This window comes from Corvus brachyrhynchos, unplaced genomic scaffold (genome assembly GCF_000691975.1).
Source record: "Corvus brachyrhynchos isolate BGI_N302 unplaced genomic scaffold, ASM69197v1 scaffold115, whole genome shotgun sequence".
NCBI lineage: Eukaryota > Metazoa > Chordata > Aves > Passeriformes > Corvidae > Corvus > Corvus brachyrhynchos.
The window spans coordinates 983,954-998,267 of record NW_008239553.1 but is presented as its reverse complement, the minus strand read 5'-3'; the positions used below and the strand labels follow the sequence as shown (position 1 = coordinate 998,267).

The 14,314-nt window shown below is 46.8% G+C and overlaps 1 protein-coding gene across 7 annotated transcripts in view; it reads left to right on the top strand.

Annotated features, from left to right (window-relative positions):
- The window catches only part of LOC103620902 (USP6 N-terminal-like protein), an 83,553-nt gene that overhangs the window by 52,445 nt on the left and 16,794 nt on the right, over positions 1-14,314 (top strand). For 6 of the 7 annotated variants that reach the window (XM_017741700.1, XM_008639648.2, XM_017741698.1 and 3 more), the window contains 6 exons: positions 383-422; positions 1,158-1,238; positions 9,081-9,188; positions 12,153-12,262; positions 12,861-12,909; positions 13,982-14,102. In XM_017741700.1, the coding sequence (XP_017597189.1) occupies positions 383-422; positions 1,158-1,238; positions 9,081-9,188; positions 12,153-12,262; positions 12,861-12,909; positions 13,982-14,102 (509 nt within the window). The other variant, XM_017741701.1, reaches the window with a different exon arrangement.

Sequence of the window (14,314 nt, the reverse complement as noted above, 5' to 3'; positions counted from 1 at the left end):
GTTTAAAATAACTGGTTTTATTCTGATTCTGAACAAAAGTTACAATAGTAGGTGTTCTGTGTGCAGGAGGTTTTAAGCAATTGCTGTCCAGACATTCTGCTTCCCCACCATTTAAATTGCTGATCATATGTGTATTGAAGAGGAGATACATGCCCAGGATTTCCAGTTATATCCAGTGCTTGATCACCCCCCAGGAGCTCTTGTTGGGTGGTGGGATTTTGGATGGTGCTTCCCCTGCCTCTTTCATACTGGGGGCAGCTGTAGGAAAGGCACAAAGTCCCCAGGGCTCAGGTGTCTGAGGTGGTCCCTGAGCTGCAGCACCCCATGCTACTCCACACCCTTTCTTACCTATAGAGTAACCAGTGACCCCTTGCTTTTCCAGCGAGCAGGAGCTGCCAACCCGCACCGCCTTGGAGGAGAAGGTGAGAGCTGCCAGCTCTGTCATCATGGATGTGGCATCCTTATCACACCGGCTGGGGAGGGAATGTTTTTTGAGGAAACAAGTGAGCAAGTAAGAGCAAAGCAGGCAGCCAGCACCCACTGGTCACTGCTGCTCGCCCAGACGTGGGAACTCTGCACGACGCCCAGCTGTTGGAGCTTTTATTTTGCTGGGTCAGATATCTTCCCTCCTCCACACTGCACTGAAAAGCACCTCTTTAAAGCAATATTGGGCTTTCCCCTCTGCTTTGGCACAGTGCTCAGCAGCTGTGGCTCATAAAGGGGACTGCATGTGCAAGGGAAAATGGTGGAAGTTCTAGGTAACCATCATATCCATCCTCATCTCCCCTGAGATGAGAGAATGTCCTCTGTTAGGACCCTGCTAACTGGGACTGATTCGTGTTTCTGCCGATCTGATACAGCGATAAGATTTGAGTCTAGCTGGACCTGCAAAGATTTTTATTGTCAGGGAATACTCTTGGGAATGCTTTCTCTGTGTGAAGCCTGTGTGTCTTGTCATTTTTGCCAATGCTGCTTTTAATTACCAAGTGCTGAAATTACCAGTTTCTGCACGCACCTGTGGATTATTCCCATCCTTGATGCAAGGTCTTTGCATACAAGTTTAAACCTAAGAGAATGAAGTTTTGTGTTTTCAGGAGGCATCTCCTGGGGCTTTTTTTTCTTAAATTTGTCTTGTCTTTTCTTCTCCCTTGCACCAGCAAAAACAGCAGGAAATTGAACGTGTGGACAAGTGGCTTAAGATGCTGAAGAAATGGGGCAAATACAGAAACAGTGACAAGGTAAGGAGGAAAAGAAAGAGAGTATGTCTGGAAGGGCAGGTGTGATGGATCCTTATGATGAGGCAGGTTTTCAAAAAGTCAATAGAGAAAACAGAGATCTCTGGAACATTGCCTGAATCTACTTGTTAGTCTTCAATATTTTAAAGCGTTCCTAGAAATTTCTGGGTTACCAGTCGAGGTAAAGTCCTGTTCTGACTTACATAGCTTTAAAAAGGGTTTCCTAAATGCTGCTGCCATGTTTGCACTTCTGCTTTCCTGTGCAAGCAGGAGCACAACAGGGATGTTCGTGTGCCCATCTGGCTCCCTGCCCTGTGAGAGCAGAGGGCAGTGCACACCACAGGTCGCTTCTGTGTGTCCACCTCCTGGCAGCGATGTGGGAGATGTGACTGATACAGCCCAGTTGATGTTCCTTGTAATTCTCCCTGGGGGAAGAATTATTTGTCTAGAACATTACCTAGATTTTATATTTTGCTCCTAGCTGTGCCTGTGAGAGGTCACTTAGGTATCATATTGTGTACAGCCGTCTGTGGAAATCAAGGATAGAGATGCTGACATTATGTCTTGGCTGTGGTGTTAAACTCTGCACCAAGCACCACTGCAAAACTGAATTGTTCTTCATAAATAGTATCTGTTATATGTTCCTCTTACAAACCTCTTGAAACAAAAAACCCTTTGAACCTAATGACAGGATCCTTGCTGCGTAGGGAGAGGAGCATTGTCTGTGACCTGCTCTGCTTGCAGCACTCTGCACAGGAGAGGGCAGAAGCCTGGCATTACCTTGTTGCCATGGCCTCTGCAGCCTTCATGTTTAGCAGGAGGAGTGGGGTGTTTGTTTGGACTGCTTCTAGCTCCTGCTGGGAGTCCTTGGGAGAAATTTGAGCTTGGTTAAAAGGGTTATATAGAGAGAAATGTCTCTGAAGAGTATCTGCATAGCTGCTGGGACAACATGGAGCTGAGCATCCTCATTGCCCAGCTATCAGGAGTCATGTCCAGTTCACCCAGCCAACGACCTGCTGTAGTCTCACCCTTTAAAAAAAAACCAACAGAAACAAAATCATCTTAATGACAGCAGGGATGTGGTGGAGGTGGGCTTGGGGTTTTATAATTCTTCTGTTCACTTCAGGGTGGTTCTAATCACTTTGTTCATCAGTGTGGCTCCACAGGCAAAATCAGAGGCTCTCTCGTGACTTGTTTCTTTCTAATTAGAAGTTATCACTAATTGGTTAGTGACCTTGTGGGTAAACCACCAAATTCCAGCAGGGTACAGGGAATTCCTTCAGGTCCTGGAGGGTGTTTGGGGTGAGTAATGATGAGTGGTTTTAGCACACCTTGGCTTCCCTGGGTGAGACGGTGGGGACAGACAGGACCCAGCATGAGTGCAGTGGAGTGGTAGCGATCTCTGATCCTTGTCTGTTTTGGATTTCCCTTGATAATTAGTGGGTGTGTTAAGCATGCTGTAGCTGATGTCACTCAGATCTGCTGGATGGCAAAGGGTCAGACCGGCAAGTAGGTTTTGAGGATCTTTGGGTCAGAAAATCAGAAAGCTCTTGTAGTAGAATAAAAGATGTTATAAATAACAGCCTGTAAATGGTCGATGACTCTTGGGCACAGAGATGGCATTGTCTCATGCTGGGAGACTGGAAATGGCCATCCCCTCTCCCAGCAAACAGAGAAGCAGTGCTTGGCTCCAAGCAAGGAAGGAGCAGTCTGGTGACCCTGGGGAGTAGAAAGGAGCTGTAGTTTTAGTCCTGTCCAGCCTAACACCCGCTGCCTTGCACCAAGGCAAGTGCAGGCAGGAAGGTCTGTAGCAGCCACACGTCATTAAATGCAAAGACCCTGAGAAGCACAAAAGAAATGTGCCTTCTTTTAATAAAAAAAAGTAAAATTAGGTTGTATCCTTTACCTTGATGTGCAACACCACGCTCTTGTGTCAGGAGCATGGAAGCTGCTGAGATATTCTTTCTGCCACAGCTGGATGCAGTTCAACTGTGGCATTTCAAGGACCTTATGCTGGGATCACAGTCCTGTCAGATGGCTACGGGTTTTTTTCTAGCTAAAATAAATGTGACAAGCCCTTGATCTGATTTTTCTAAAGCAGAGTGGGTTGGTTTTGTTCCTTCTCTGAGCGCTCAGCATCTGCATTGCATATTTCCTTCAGGTTTGTTTTCACCACTTGGCTGACATGATAGAAACTCAAGTGTCACAAGACAGCTGCTCTGTGTTATTTTAACAATGACTAAGATGTCATCTTTGAAAAAAATCCTCTTATTGAAAACAAGACCCTTCCCTTTGATGTTAATTTTGATATGCTGTGCTTTATTAGAGGGGAAAAAAAATCTTGTTGCAGGAACTGCAGGCAGTTTCACAGGGAAGTTGCCCTGACTTTGACTCTGCTGGAATGAGGTAGAAACCCATCTTATTTTCCAGACTGGGGCTTCCTGGACTTCAGGGCCAACCTTTTCAGTCCCAGTTCATATGCTGGAGCTGGCAGACATCTGATCATATCAAGTGCTTGATGAAGAGGGACTTAGCAAGCAGGCCCCTTGTGTTTTGCAGCATCTCAGTACCTGATTGAGGCTTAGGTTGTCTCATCTTCTGTGTCGTGAAATGTCAGCAGGAGGAGGTTGTGTACCCATCCAGGGCACTGACCCCAAAGCAGCCACCTGTCAGTGGGCAAGAAAGCAGCTTTTTCAGACCCCTGGCATGAGCCATCGCCAGAGAGCAGCAGGTTTGGCTTTTTGTTCCCCCACCTGCAGCCTGTGTGCATCCCTGCGTGCTGTAGATTGCAGTCTGGGTCTTGTGACTGTCACAGATTATAGGAAATAAGGCTGAAAAAAAAGGGGGACCTTTTACAGTTCCTTGCCTAGAATGGCCTGGCTAGGAACTGAAATAATTTCTGGCATAATCTGTTTCAGGATGAGCAACAAATAGGATTATCTTCATTAAAGTAATGAACTGGGGCTCCCTGTGCTCATCATTGCCTCAGATCTGTCTCCATCTCTGTTCTAGACACGTTCTGTAGCTGATTTAATTTCAGTAGCAAGATCAGCAAAAAGTGACACCCAGCACAATTCCTCATATGGGTGGGGTTAGAATGATGCAATGGTGCCTTTTTCTGTCTAAACTTCCACAAGGGAAAGGGTACAAAAATAAAGGAGTCCATGAAAGGACCACACTGTTTTGCAGAGTTAAGGTATGTCAAACATGCAAAGAAGTGCTAAACTGTGTTACTGGGGTTCAGCACAGGGAGGCTCATGTGGTCTGTGTCCTCTTCACTGCTGATTTGAACCCAAGTTAAAACACCAGCCTGACTCTACTTGGGAAGGTTAGGAAATGGCTGGTGCCATATAAGAATCTACACAGTTCAGGCAGCACAGTTTTGCAGATAAAGAAGACTGTGCTGTGTGCACTCCAACAGTGGGATAATTTATTCCTCATTGCTCTGAAATGGATTTCAGCCAGAACCACCAGTCATAGGAGGAGGATATGACCTCTGCATCATTTTCAAGCTGCATCTTGCTGCTGGCCATGTGGGATGGGACCTTTGGAGAGGGATGTCTTTGGTCATAGATGTCTGGTTTTTAGGCAAAGCCTGCCTTTGTGCAGGGGGGAAGCCTTGTCTCCGCTAAGGTCATGGGAGTGCAGGGCGCTTAATCCAGTGCATGCCAGCAAAGCGGTTTAGGATGAATCAGGGATCTGTATGGACTGGCACAGACCCCCAAGAGTGAACAGTCTGCTAATGCCAGGGAGAGCCAGCAGACATTTGTTGTGCCAGGGCTGGCTGAAGTCAGATCTCCTGCCTGCAAATGCTATGGGAATGAAAGGGGGTTGTGTCTAGGAGCTGCAGGGTGGCTTCACCTGCTTTTTTTTTTTTCCATTTTGGAAAGGCAGGTAGCATTTTCCTTTCCTCCAAAGGTAGCCTGGGCAATAACTGTAAATGCCTGCCCATGGTCCACCAACTTTAGGATTTAAATTTGCCCCTGCTTTGCTGGGACCCCATCAGGAACAGTTGCATAGGCTCCAGCTGCAGGCACAACGGCCGAGTTTGGAGCAAGCATTAACCATGTGGAAAGAAAGCCATGTGTGGTGATGTCCAGTCTGCCAAGTGTCCTGCATGGCCACATCATCAGTCAGCAGGCTTCGTGGTACTAAAAGGAAATCCTCTTCTCCAGGGTGGTAGTGGTCATGGTGGTGGTGGAGGCTTCACCCACCACTCCAGGTGAAGATTTGCACAGCTCAGTTCCCCTGGTGCATCACTGGTAGAGGCTGTGAAGAAGGATCTCTCCAGAAGGATCACCCTTTGAGCCCTAAAGGAATTTAGGAAGAAGGGCTGCCCCCACTTTAGGGTATTGGAGAGATACACTGGATATATGGAAAGGCTTGAAGGGAATACTGCCATGCATACACAAAATTTGCATATTGCTCCTTCAGTCTCTTCCTGGTGATCCGTGCACATGGCTGAGAAATTAACAGTGCCAGACTCCAAAGTGTGAAGGTGAACTGCAATGTGTATAGTCTGCTTCAAAAACCAACCCACCTCTCCCAAATCCTTTTTAATTTCACTGTCTTAACTAGTGCAAAAAGATGTTCTGTCTTTAAAGGCAGTGACTCCATCCATCTCATTCAAGATCTGGAGCAACTGGTTGGGTACTTCTCAGAGGAGATGGCTGGTGCAGGAAGATGGAGCTCAAGTCTGTACTTCCATAGTCTTCCCCATCCCATCCCATCAGAAAGAAAATACGTGGGGAGGGGAGAGATAGGGATGGGCTGATGCTGGCCTCTGTGCCATGAGCTCTGTATGTTAAAGCCTGGAGAGGGAAGATGATCCTATGGCAAAACCTGGAGTAAGTTTTAGACACTGTGGTTTCAGTCCTTGGCTGACACAGCCTTTCTACAGTGTCTTGAACCATTGCTTTGACCACCAGCATCTCCTTTTGTGAAGCAGAACGGTGGCTGTTCTTCGTGTCTATGCATATTGTTCTGTCAGCTTGCATGGTCCATGATCTTGGTGCTCTCTTCCCTGTAAGGGAGGGTCTCTGTAGGGGCTGAGAGGTTTATAAGAGACAGAAGAGAGTGACCTTGAGGGTCATTTTTGACTGTCACGTGGAACAGGAGTTATCACGTGCTGCCTTACCTCTGTTACTTATCCCAGTGGTAAATACTGCTTGTAGTGGTAACTTCTCTGTTTTGCTTCAAGCTTCACGATGAAGAAAATGCTCGTTTTTTTCTGGGTGACTCACAGCTCTGAGGTTTTATCACTTTCGTGTCTGGAGGTGGTGGGAGGAGGAAAGCCCTTGGATAAATAACAGGAAGGCATTTCAGTTCAGTTCCATCTCAGCATGTTTTGTACCTCCCCTGTTTCTTTAGCACTTGTGCAAAGAAAATCATTAGAGACATTTACTATATGCCTCTGAGGGTTGCATTCATTAATGTACAACAACAACAGCTCTAGAAATTCCAAACAAAATTATTTCCTTCCCCGGACCTGAGTATGATCATATGCCTTGGCAGCTGTCAGTCTCTGCTAATCCATTGGAAATAAGTAATCTTTTCTGAATTAGTGTTTTTGTCAGAATTGGTACATGTTCCAGTTTCTTGATCCCGCCTCAGCTTTTCAATCATAAAGGCATGAGTGCTTGCAGGAGCCAAGCTTTTGTGGGCACCTGCTGCTTTGGGGATGTGGTTCATCTAATCCTTTTGCTTTGTGTCTCTTGATGCATTGCACTTCTTTCATCCTGATTTAATGACTCTTGGGAAATGGGTCTTTCAGCTGTGGGTATGAATCTGTCCCACATGGCATGAAGGTTTGCTGTCCTTAGAAGCACCTCCTTACATGGGCCTTTGGGTATGCAGATGGTGAATTAGTGATGTCCCACTTAAAATGCAGGATGCTGTTGAACAGGATGGTGGCCTTCCATGGGCATGTCTTGCTGGTAAGGTTGCTTTTAGGGGACAGCTGTTATTTGGTGCATACAGAGGGAAGGACAGGATCTGGTAAAGGATTTTTGCAGGATTTGGTCCTGGCTATGCACTGGACCTTCACAGCTGGTGCTAAGCAACACTTGGGACAGAGCAAGCATTTGGGAAGTTCTGAGGATGGGGTTTTAAATGTTGAATGTCCATTACACTTTCAGGATCAGGATACATTACAGACTGTCAGCAGAAATACTGAAATATTTATTGTAATGGAGTGGAAAAGCATTCTCACAAACATCTGGTTCTCCTGGTCCTACATAGTGATCTTGGCATTTACTACAGTTATTTTATATACTTCTCTTGACTGGGAGAGTGGTGTTAGTTCTTTGCTGTCCCCTAGCCTGTCCACCTCCTGTCTTACCTCCTGGTCTTGTAACTCTTTGGGACAAGGGTCAGCATTCCTGGGTTTTGCCCTCTGTAGGCATACTGCTGCCGTGAAGGCAGTAAAGAAACGAGGAGTGTCAGTCTGTGCTCATGGAAGCCATGAGCCAGCACAGTGCCATGGTTAAGGTCTTTATAGCCCTTGTGAGAGGCTGACCTTAAAAAGTCAGGTTGGAAATAAAAAAGCTGGTGGTGCGAGGTGGGTCTGAAAGGAAAGAGGAGCAGGTGTTCAGCTTGCTGTGGCAAAGGCAGTGCAGCAGGCCCACGTCCAGAAAACCTTCTACTAGGATCCTGTGCTTCCTTGTGGATTGCATTCCTTCTTTTACCTCAGCCTGGATTGCATGAAGCAGAACACCCTATGCCAAAAGAAGAGGGATTTTGAAGGTGGTTGGATGCATTTTTACCAGGCAGTGACAATAGCTCCAGTTGATTGCCTGGTCGGGCACTGTAGTTCTCAGCTCCAGGCTCATTCCTCTGACTGGAAATCTGTCACCTCTGTCCCCTCCCAAGGAATTGCCTGGTTCTAAGGGAGCACCATAAGGCAACATAAATACCCTCCATGACTGGAGCTTGGGAATGTGCCACAGGTCCTTCAATGTACCCAAGGGTCCTCAGGAATCTGGAGGAGTGCTACAGTGGGTTTTGTAGTGCAGCTGCAAGGCATTTCACAGATGGGATGAATGAAAGGAAGGAAAACACTCGGAAACGGGTATTTTTCTTTTTTTATGAAGCTTTTTCTTTTAATGGAAGAAGTCAGCAATGGAACAAAAGCTCTTTTTTTTTTTTCTGTTTTCCATTGAAATATAATGGGGGCTTTATGACAAGAAAAAGGGAAGAAGCATCTGTGAGATGAAGTGAACAAAGACCTCTCTCCTATGAAGTTGGGGCTGTTTAGCCTGAAGAAGAGAAAGCTCTGAGGAGACCTCTATGTGGTCTTCCAGTACTTAAAGGGGGCTTATAAAAATGAGGGAGACTGACTTTTTACACAGGCAGATAGTGATAGGACAAGAGGCTATGGTTTTAAACTAGAAGAGGGCGGGTTTAGATTAGATGTAAGGAAGAAATTCTTTACTGTGAGGGTGGTGAGGCACTAGCACAGGTTGCCCAGAGAAATTGTGGATGCCCCATCCCTGGAAATGTTCAAGGCCAGGTTGGATGGGACTGTGAACAGTCTGGTATAGTGAAAGGTGTCTCTGCCCATGGCAAGGGTGTTGAAACTAGATAATCTGTAAGGTCCATTTCAACCAAACTGTCCTATGATTCTGTGGTTCTGTGATTTTGACTGAGTAGTTGTCTTTGATGGATGCAGATACTCAGCTCATCCATCAGATTGGAGATGCCCTCCCTGAGCCAGCACAGGCAGAGGAAGTGATTGCCTGGGGTGTCTGCTCAGATGGCTGATGATCTGCAGCAGCAAACCATGGAGAAAATGTTTTTGCCACCAGCAGGACCCAGCTAACCTTGCATGTGTTTTCCTCCCTGCAGATGTGCCGGCGCGTGTACAAAGGGATCCCGCTTCAGGTGCGAGGCCAGGTCTGGTCACTTCTCCTGGATGTCGAGAAGATGAAGAAGGAGAATGAAGGAAAATATGAGGTATGGGCTCTACCTGGCAAAGACAACAGGAGCAAGGGGATAGGGAGGTTAGATTGGTTGATGAAGCTGGTTTGGTGAGGACTGAAAACACAAAGGGTATCAACTCTTCATCCATGGGCTTATATTAAGCTGGGGTCTTTTAGCATGTCAGCTGGCTGCTTTCCATAATATGCTGGTTCCATTTATTCTTCTGGAAGTTGGGAGCAAAGTTGCATCTTTCGGGACAGATTTTTTTTTTCCATAGGCAGCATGTGGAAGCCCTTGGTTGATAATTAACTTATTTTCCAACCCTGTGTTATGATTCATCTTGTGTCGTGTACCAGGGTGAGGATCAGGGTGTTGTGGAGACAATTATTTTTCAGAGGCAGGAGGTTGAGTGCTGCTTCCAACAGGTGTTTCTAAAAATCCCTGCCTTTTAAGCAGGATGATGCTAACACTTTTTATAGTTAGTCAAGCGTGGATGTTACTGGTGAGGTGCCGTGGGGATGGAGGCACATGCAGGGGCTGGGGGAAGGCTGGGCTCACCGCAGGAAGCACAGATAAGGAAGCTCTCCCAGCAGATTAAAATTGTGCTCTCTCCCTCAAAGCTGTGCTGTGCAGGCAGGGAAGCAATCCAAACAAATGAAAGTCACAAGGAGTTTATCTGTGCTCCAGAGGGGTCTGCGATAAACAGGAGCTTCAGGGCTAATAGGCTTTGCTGGATGCAAACCCTCTACAAGCTCATCTTAATCTACCTCTTCTTTGGTGCCACCTGCTGCCAGTAATTAGCTCTCCCCTAATTTCCTCCAGGAGAGGCTCAGTGCAGGCCCTGGTTGAGGGGTTTTGCTTTCAAGACGGGACTAAGCTTCAGACTTGTGTCCTGGAGGGACAAGGCCACCCCATTTCTCCCTGGGGCATGACCCATGGCACAAAGGCCTGGAGGCTACCATGGGACGTCCCACGCTTGCTTTTGATGTAGGTGTGATGCTCTGCCTCCCTGGGGTTTGTTAGTTGCAGCCAGAGGATTTGAGGGGAGCTTGAGAAGGGAGCAGGAGAAACATATTGGCCATGGAGCAGAGCAGAGGCATCCTGGCTTTACCCACTGCTTTGTACAAGGTCTTTGGGATGGGACTTCCAGCTTTCCAGTCTCTGCTCTGCCACCAGCTTGCAGGGCTCACAGCACTAATGAGCTCAGCAGAGCACCTGTGGAGCCCCCAGCTTGCTTACACAAGGGAAAAAGGGAGAATAACCCATCCTGAGTTTCTTTTTTAAGGTTTGCACAATTAATAAAGCCTCTGGGGTGCATGGAGGTGACAATGTGCTGTGTGACCTACCTGCTATTCATGTGCAATGGTTTTAAAAATACCCAAAGTAGGGTATTTACAGTCTTTGGGAGATTTCTGTGTTGTTCTGGCAGGGAAAACAAGAGGCCCTTTAGCAGGAAAATTTGAACTGAAGTGACCCGGTGCACATGAATAGTCATATTCTCTCAGGTAGTCTGCCTGCTTTATAGAGGGCAAGGAGCCATAGGATACAGAGACCACAGTATTTACAGCAGGGAAATTATGTTGTTCATCAGATCTTCATTCCATCATCACTTTTATCCTCACTTGGCCTGTGCAGGCAGTAATTCAAAATAGCCTCTGTACTGTTGCTCCTCCATACAGCTTCTTTCAGGGCTGGAGTTAATATTCCCAAGATGCTGTAATTGTCCTAACTGTTGGCTGTGCTGGACACATGAGGGTTCTAATGACCTTCTGATGTTCCCCAGAGCTGATGTGGCCACCTTGGGAGGTCAACAGCAGCCTGGAGGTGCCTGGTATCAGGCTGACAAGCATTCACAGGATGGCAGCTGCTGGAAGAGATGATAAGTATCTGTGCAGGTGTTCTATTTTCTGTCTCCTCTGTGAGCCAGGAGGGGTCCTGACCCTGGGCTTAAAGCAAGTTGGGCTTGCTGCTCATCTCTGCTGCCTCCAAACCTGCTGGTGAATCTCAGTGTGCCTGAAGACAGTCAAAGAATGTATTTTCTTCATGCAATTAACCCTGGAGACATTAAAGGAGGAGGGCATGGTCACTGGTGGTATCTAAAGGCTGTGAGATGAGAAGCTTAGCTATAGCATAATGGTCCTTGCTGGCAGTGCAGAGCTGAACAGTGGGTTGCAAATGGGACTGCAGTGGGATTTGTCCATGGAGCATCTTCATCTTGGGGCTCTGAGGGGACAGTTGGTTAAGGTGATCTTAAACTTCCATTTGAGTTTCCATTTTTTTGCAGTGGACTTCAGTCCTTTTTCTGTGTGATGCTGCCTTAAATGATTAGCCAGCCTGGGGGGAACATGGGGATTCTTGGCTTTGAGTTTAGCTTCTGTTCTGGACTCTGCCAGTTTCTTAAAATTTATACCAGTCCAAGGGAATATCCCAGGACTGCTCTTCTAGTGGAAACTCCTTAAATCTAAGATTATTTTCTTCTGCAGGGAAAGTAGTAGCTGGAGATCACAGAGTCTGTCATAACAATTTGGACTTTATTATGACTGAGCCTCTGAAAAGCTGAGAGTGCTGTGTACATCTGTATATTGGTTCCTTAAGGATCAACAGAGCTCTCAATGCTTTATGACAGCCAGACAGGCAAAGAAATCAAAATAAATGAGAGTGGAATTGAATCGTAAAGGTTCTAGATTCTGAAAATGCAGTATCTGCATTGAAAGATGGGCAAAGGCTGGATTGGCAGCTGCTGCTGTCTTAGCATGTGAGTATGGGGTCATCCCCTTCTCCCTGGGCCAGCAGCACAGACAAGGTGTCAGGGGCTCACTGCCAGGCTGCAGTTCATTGCTCACGGCAAGACATCAGTGTCCCCTGCTCTGGGTGGCTCTGTGCAGCTATCCAGCTGCCACTCCACCTGTAGGAATCCTTCCTTCTCACTGTGTGGAGAGAGGTACGGGCTGAGATGGTGTCTGATTCCTGCCTCTTGTCTGCCCCTCTCCCTTCCAGCAAATGAAAGAGCAAGCAAAGTGCTTTTCATCGGAAATCAAGCAGATAGATTTGGATGTTAACCGCACCTTCCGAAACCACATCATGTTTCGGGATCGCTATGGAGTGAAGTGAGTATGGAAGGCTTCCGTGGCTATATGGGCAGTGGTGCCAGTGCATATGTGAGGGATGAGCTGGATGGAGTGGACAGAAGTGCCCTGGCTCAGAGTGGCTCACAGGAGAGCAAAGCCATCTTTGCCTTCTCCTCAAACCATCACCACACAGTGCAACCCACAGATGCTGGGCTGCTGATTCTCTCTTAAGAGAGGTCCACGCTGGACCAGGCTCAGCCCCAGTTCTTGAGCCAAGCAACAGCTTGTTGCAGTGCCTTGTCCCCTAAGGGTGACAGTTGCAGAAGGCTTGGTTCGGGATGGCTAGGATGATGGGGTGGGCCCATGAGGATCTGGGAGGGATGGGGTCTCCACAACAGCTGGGGTTGGCAAGGTTTGACAAAGTGACTTTGTCACTGGGATAAATCACACCTGGCTGCCCTACACGGTCTCTGAGGAACATACTTTCTGGTTCTGTGAGCCCTGCTCCTTGCAAAAGCCTTAAGTACCAGTTGTTTGGGTATTTTCAGAATCTTTGCTCTCTGTGTGTACGCAGTGGTGTGCTCATGAAGCTGGAGACCTCGTGCTCAGGTGTTTTAATATCTTTCTTTCTCCCCAGGCAACAGGCACTCTTCCACGTCCTGTCAGCATATTCAGTTTATAACACTGTAAGTAGTAAGTCCAGTTAACAGGAAGAGCGAGGTGCTTTATATATTTATTTTTATATATATACATATATGTAAAGATTTAAAGAAAAGCTTTATATATTTGTGTAGACATATATATTTTCATGTGTATATATATCTATAAACACACACTAATTTAGCCAGTGGTAATTCCAATTTTAAGTCCTAATACTGGCTTGTACAGAGAGCTGCAAGGCTCTCAGGCAGCATTAGAATCTTTGCACAGTTGTTTCATTCCCTTGTTCATTTTGTCACCTGGTAAATGACATCTGGCAGATTCCATTTGGATGAGTGTCAGCAAAGAACAAGGGATTGCTCCTTGGCTTTTCAGCAACACTAGTCTTCTGGCAGTCTGTCATGTTTCTGACTTCTTGTCTTACACCAAATGGCATCCTTGTTGAAAACTGATTTACTACAGCAAACCAGTCATTTTTAGCTGAAGGACACAGGCAGAATAAGCCTAAATTAGCAGCTGAACCTACTGCCTCCACCTCCAGGAGGGGACAGTTATCCCAGAAGATGCTGAGGGGGTTAGTTAAGGAGCCTCTCTCATGCCAGATAAATGCTTACCAGATTTATTTACTGTTTAATTACTTCAGTGCTCATATGGCTGAAGGAATCCAAAACAGCATCAGACCCACATGCTGTTTGTCATCCCAAAGATAGATTGGACATAAGGACAACATTTTTTACAATGAGTGTGGTGAGGCATGGAAATAATTGCTCAGAGAAGTTGTAGATGCCCTATCCTGGAAGTGTTCAAAGTCTGTTTGGATGGGGCTTTGAGCAACCTGGTCTGGTGGAAGTTATCCCTGCCCATGGCAGGAGGATTGGATGAGATGATCTTCAAAGGTCCTTTTCCAACCCAAACTACTCTGTGAATCAGAGACGTGGTAGGTGCTGTAGACGTGTGGGAGCTGTGAATTTGGACATTAATGGTAAAGACTTTGAAATGGGATAGGCCTTGGAAGAGGAGAGGGAAGTACAGGCAGCTTTAGCATTATGGTGGGCTCTGCCGGCACGGCAGCATGTGTGCCCCTGTTGACTGTTGCAGGAAGTGAGCTACTGCCAAGGGATGAGCCAGATTGCAGCCATCCTCCTGATGTACTTGAACGAAGAGGATGCGTTCTGGGCGCTGGCACAGCTGCTCACCAACCAGCGCCATGCCATGCACGGTAAGGCTGGGCTGGGGGCGGGGGATGTCCAGCGAAAGAAGGGAAGGTGGTTCAGGTTGGTTGGTAGAGCCTTGTTTCTCCTCACATTTTTAATTAAAGTGGGTGAGGCTTAACTACTTGCACAGCTTGACTAGGGAGCTGAACTTCACTCTTGGAGGCAGACAAGTTCTTATCAAAAAAACGAGTTTTATCCACCTGAGCTTTAGTGCTCA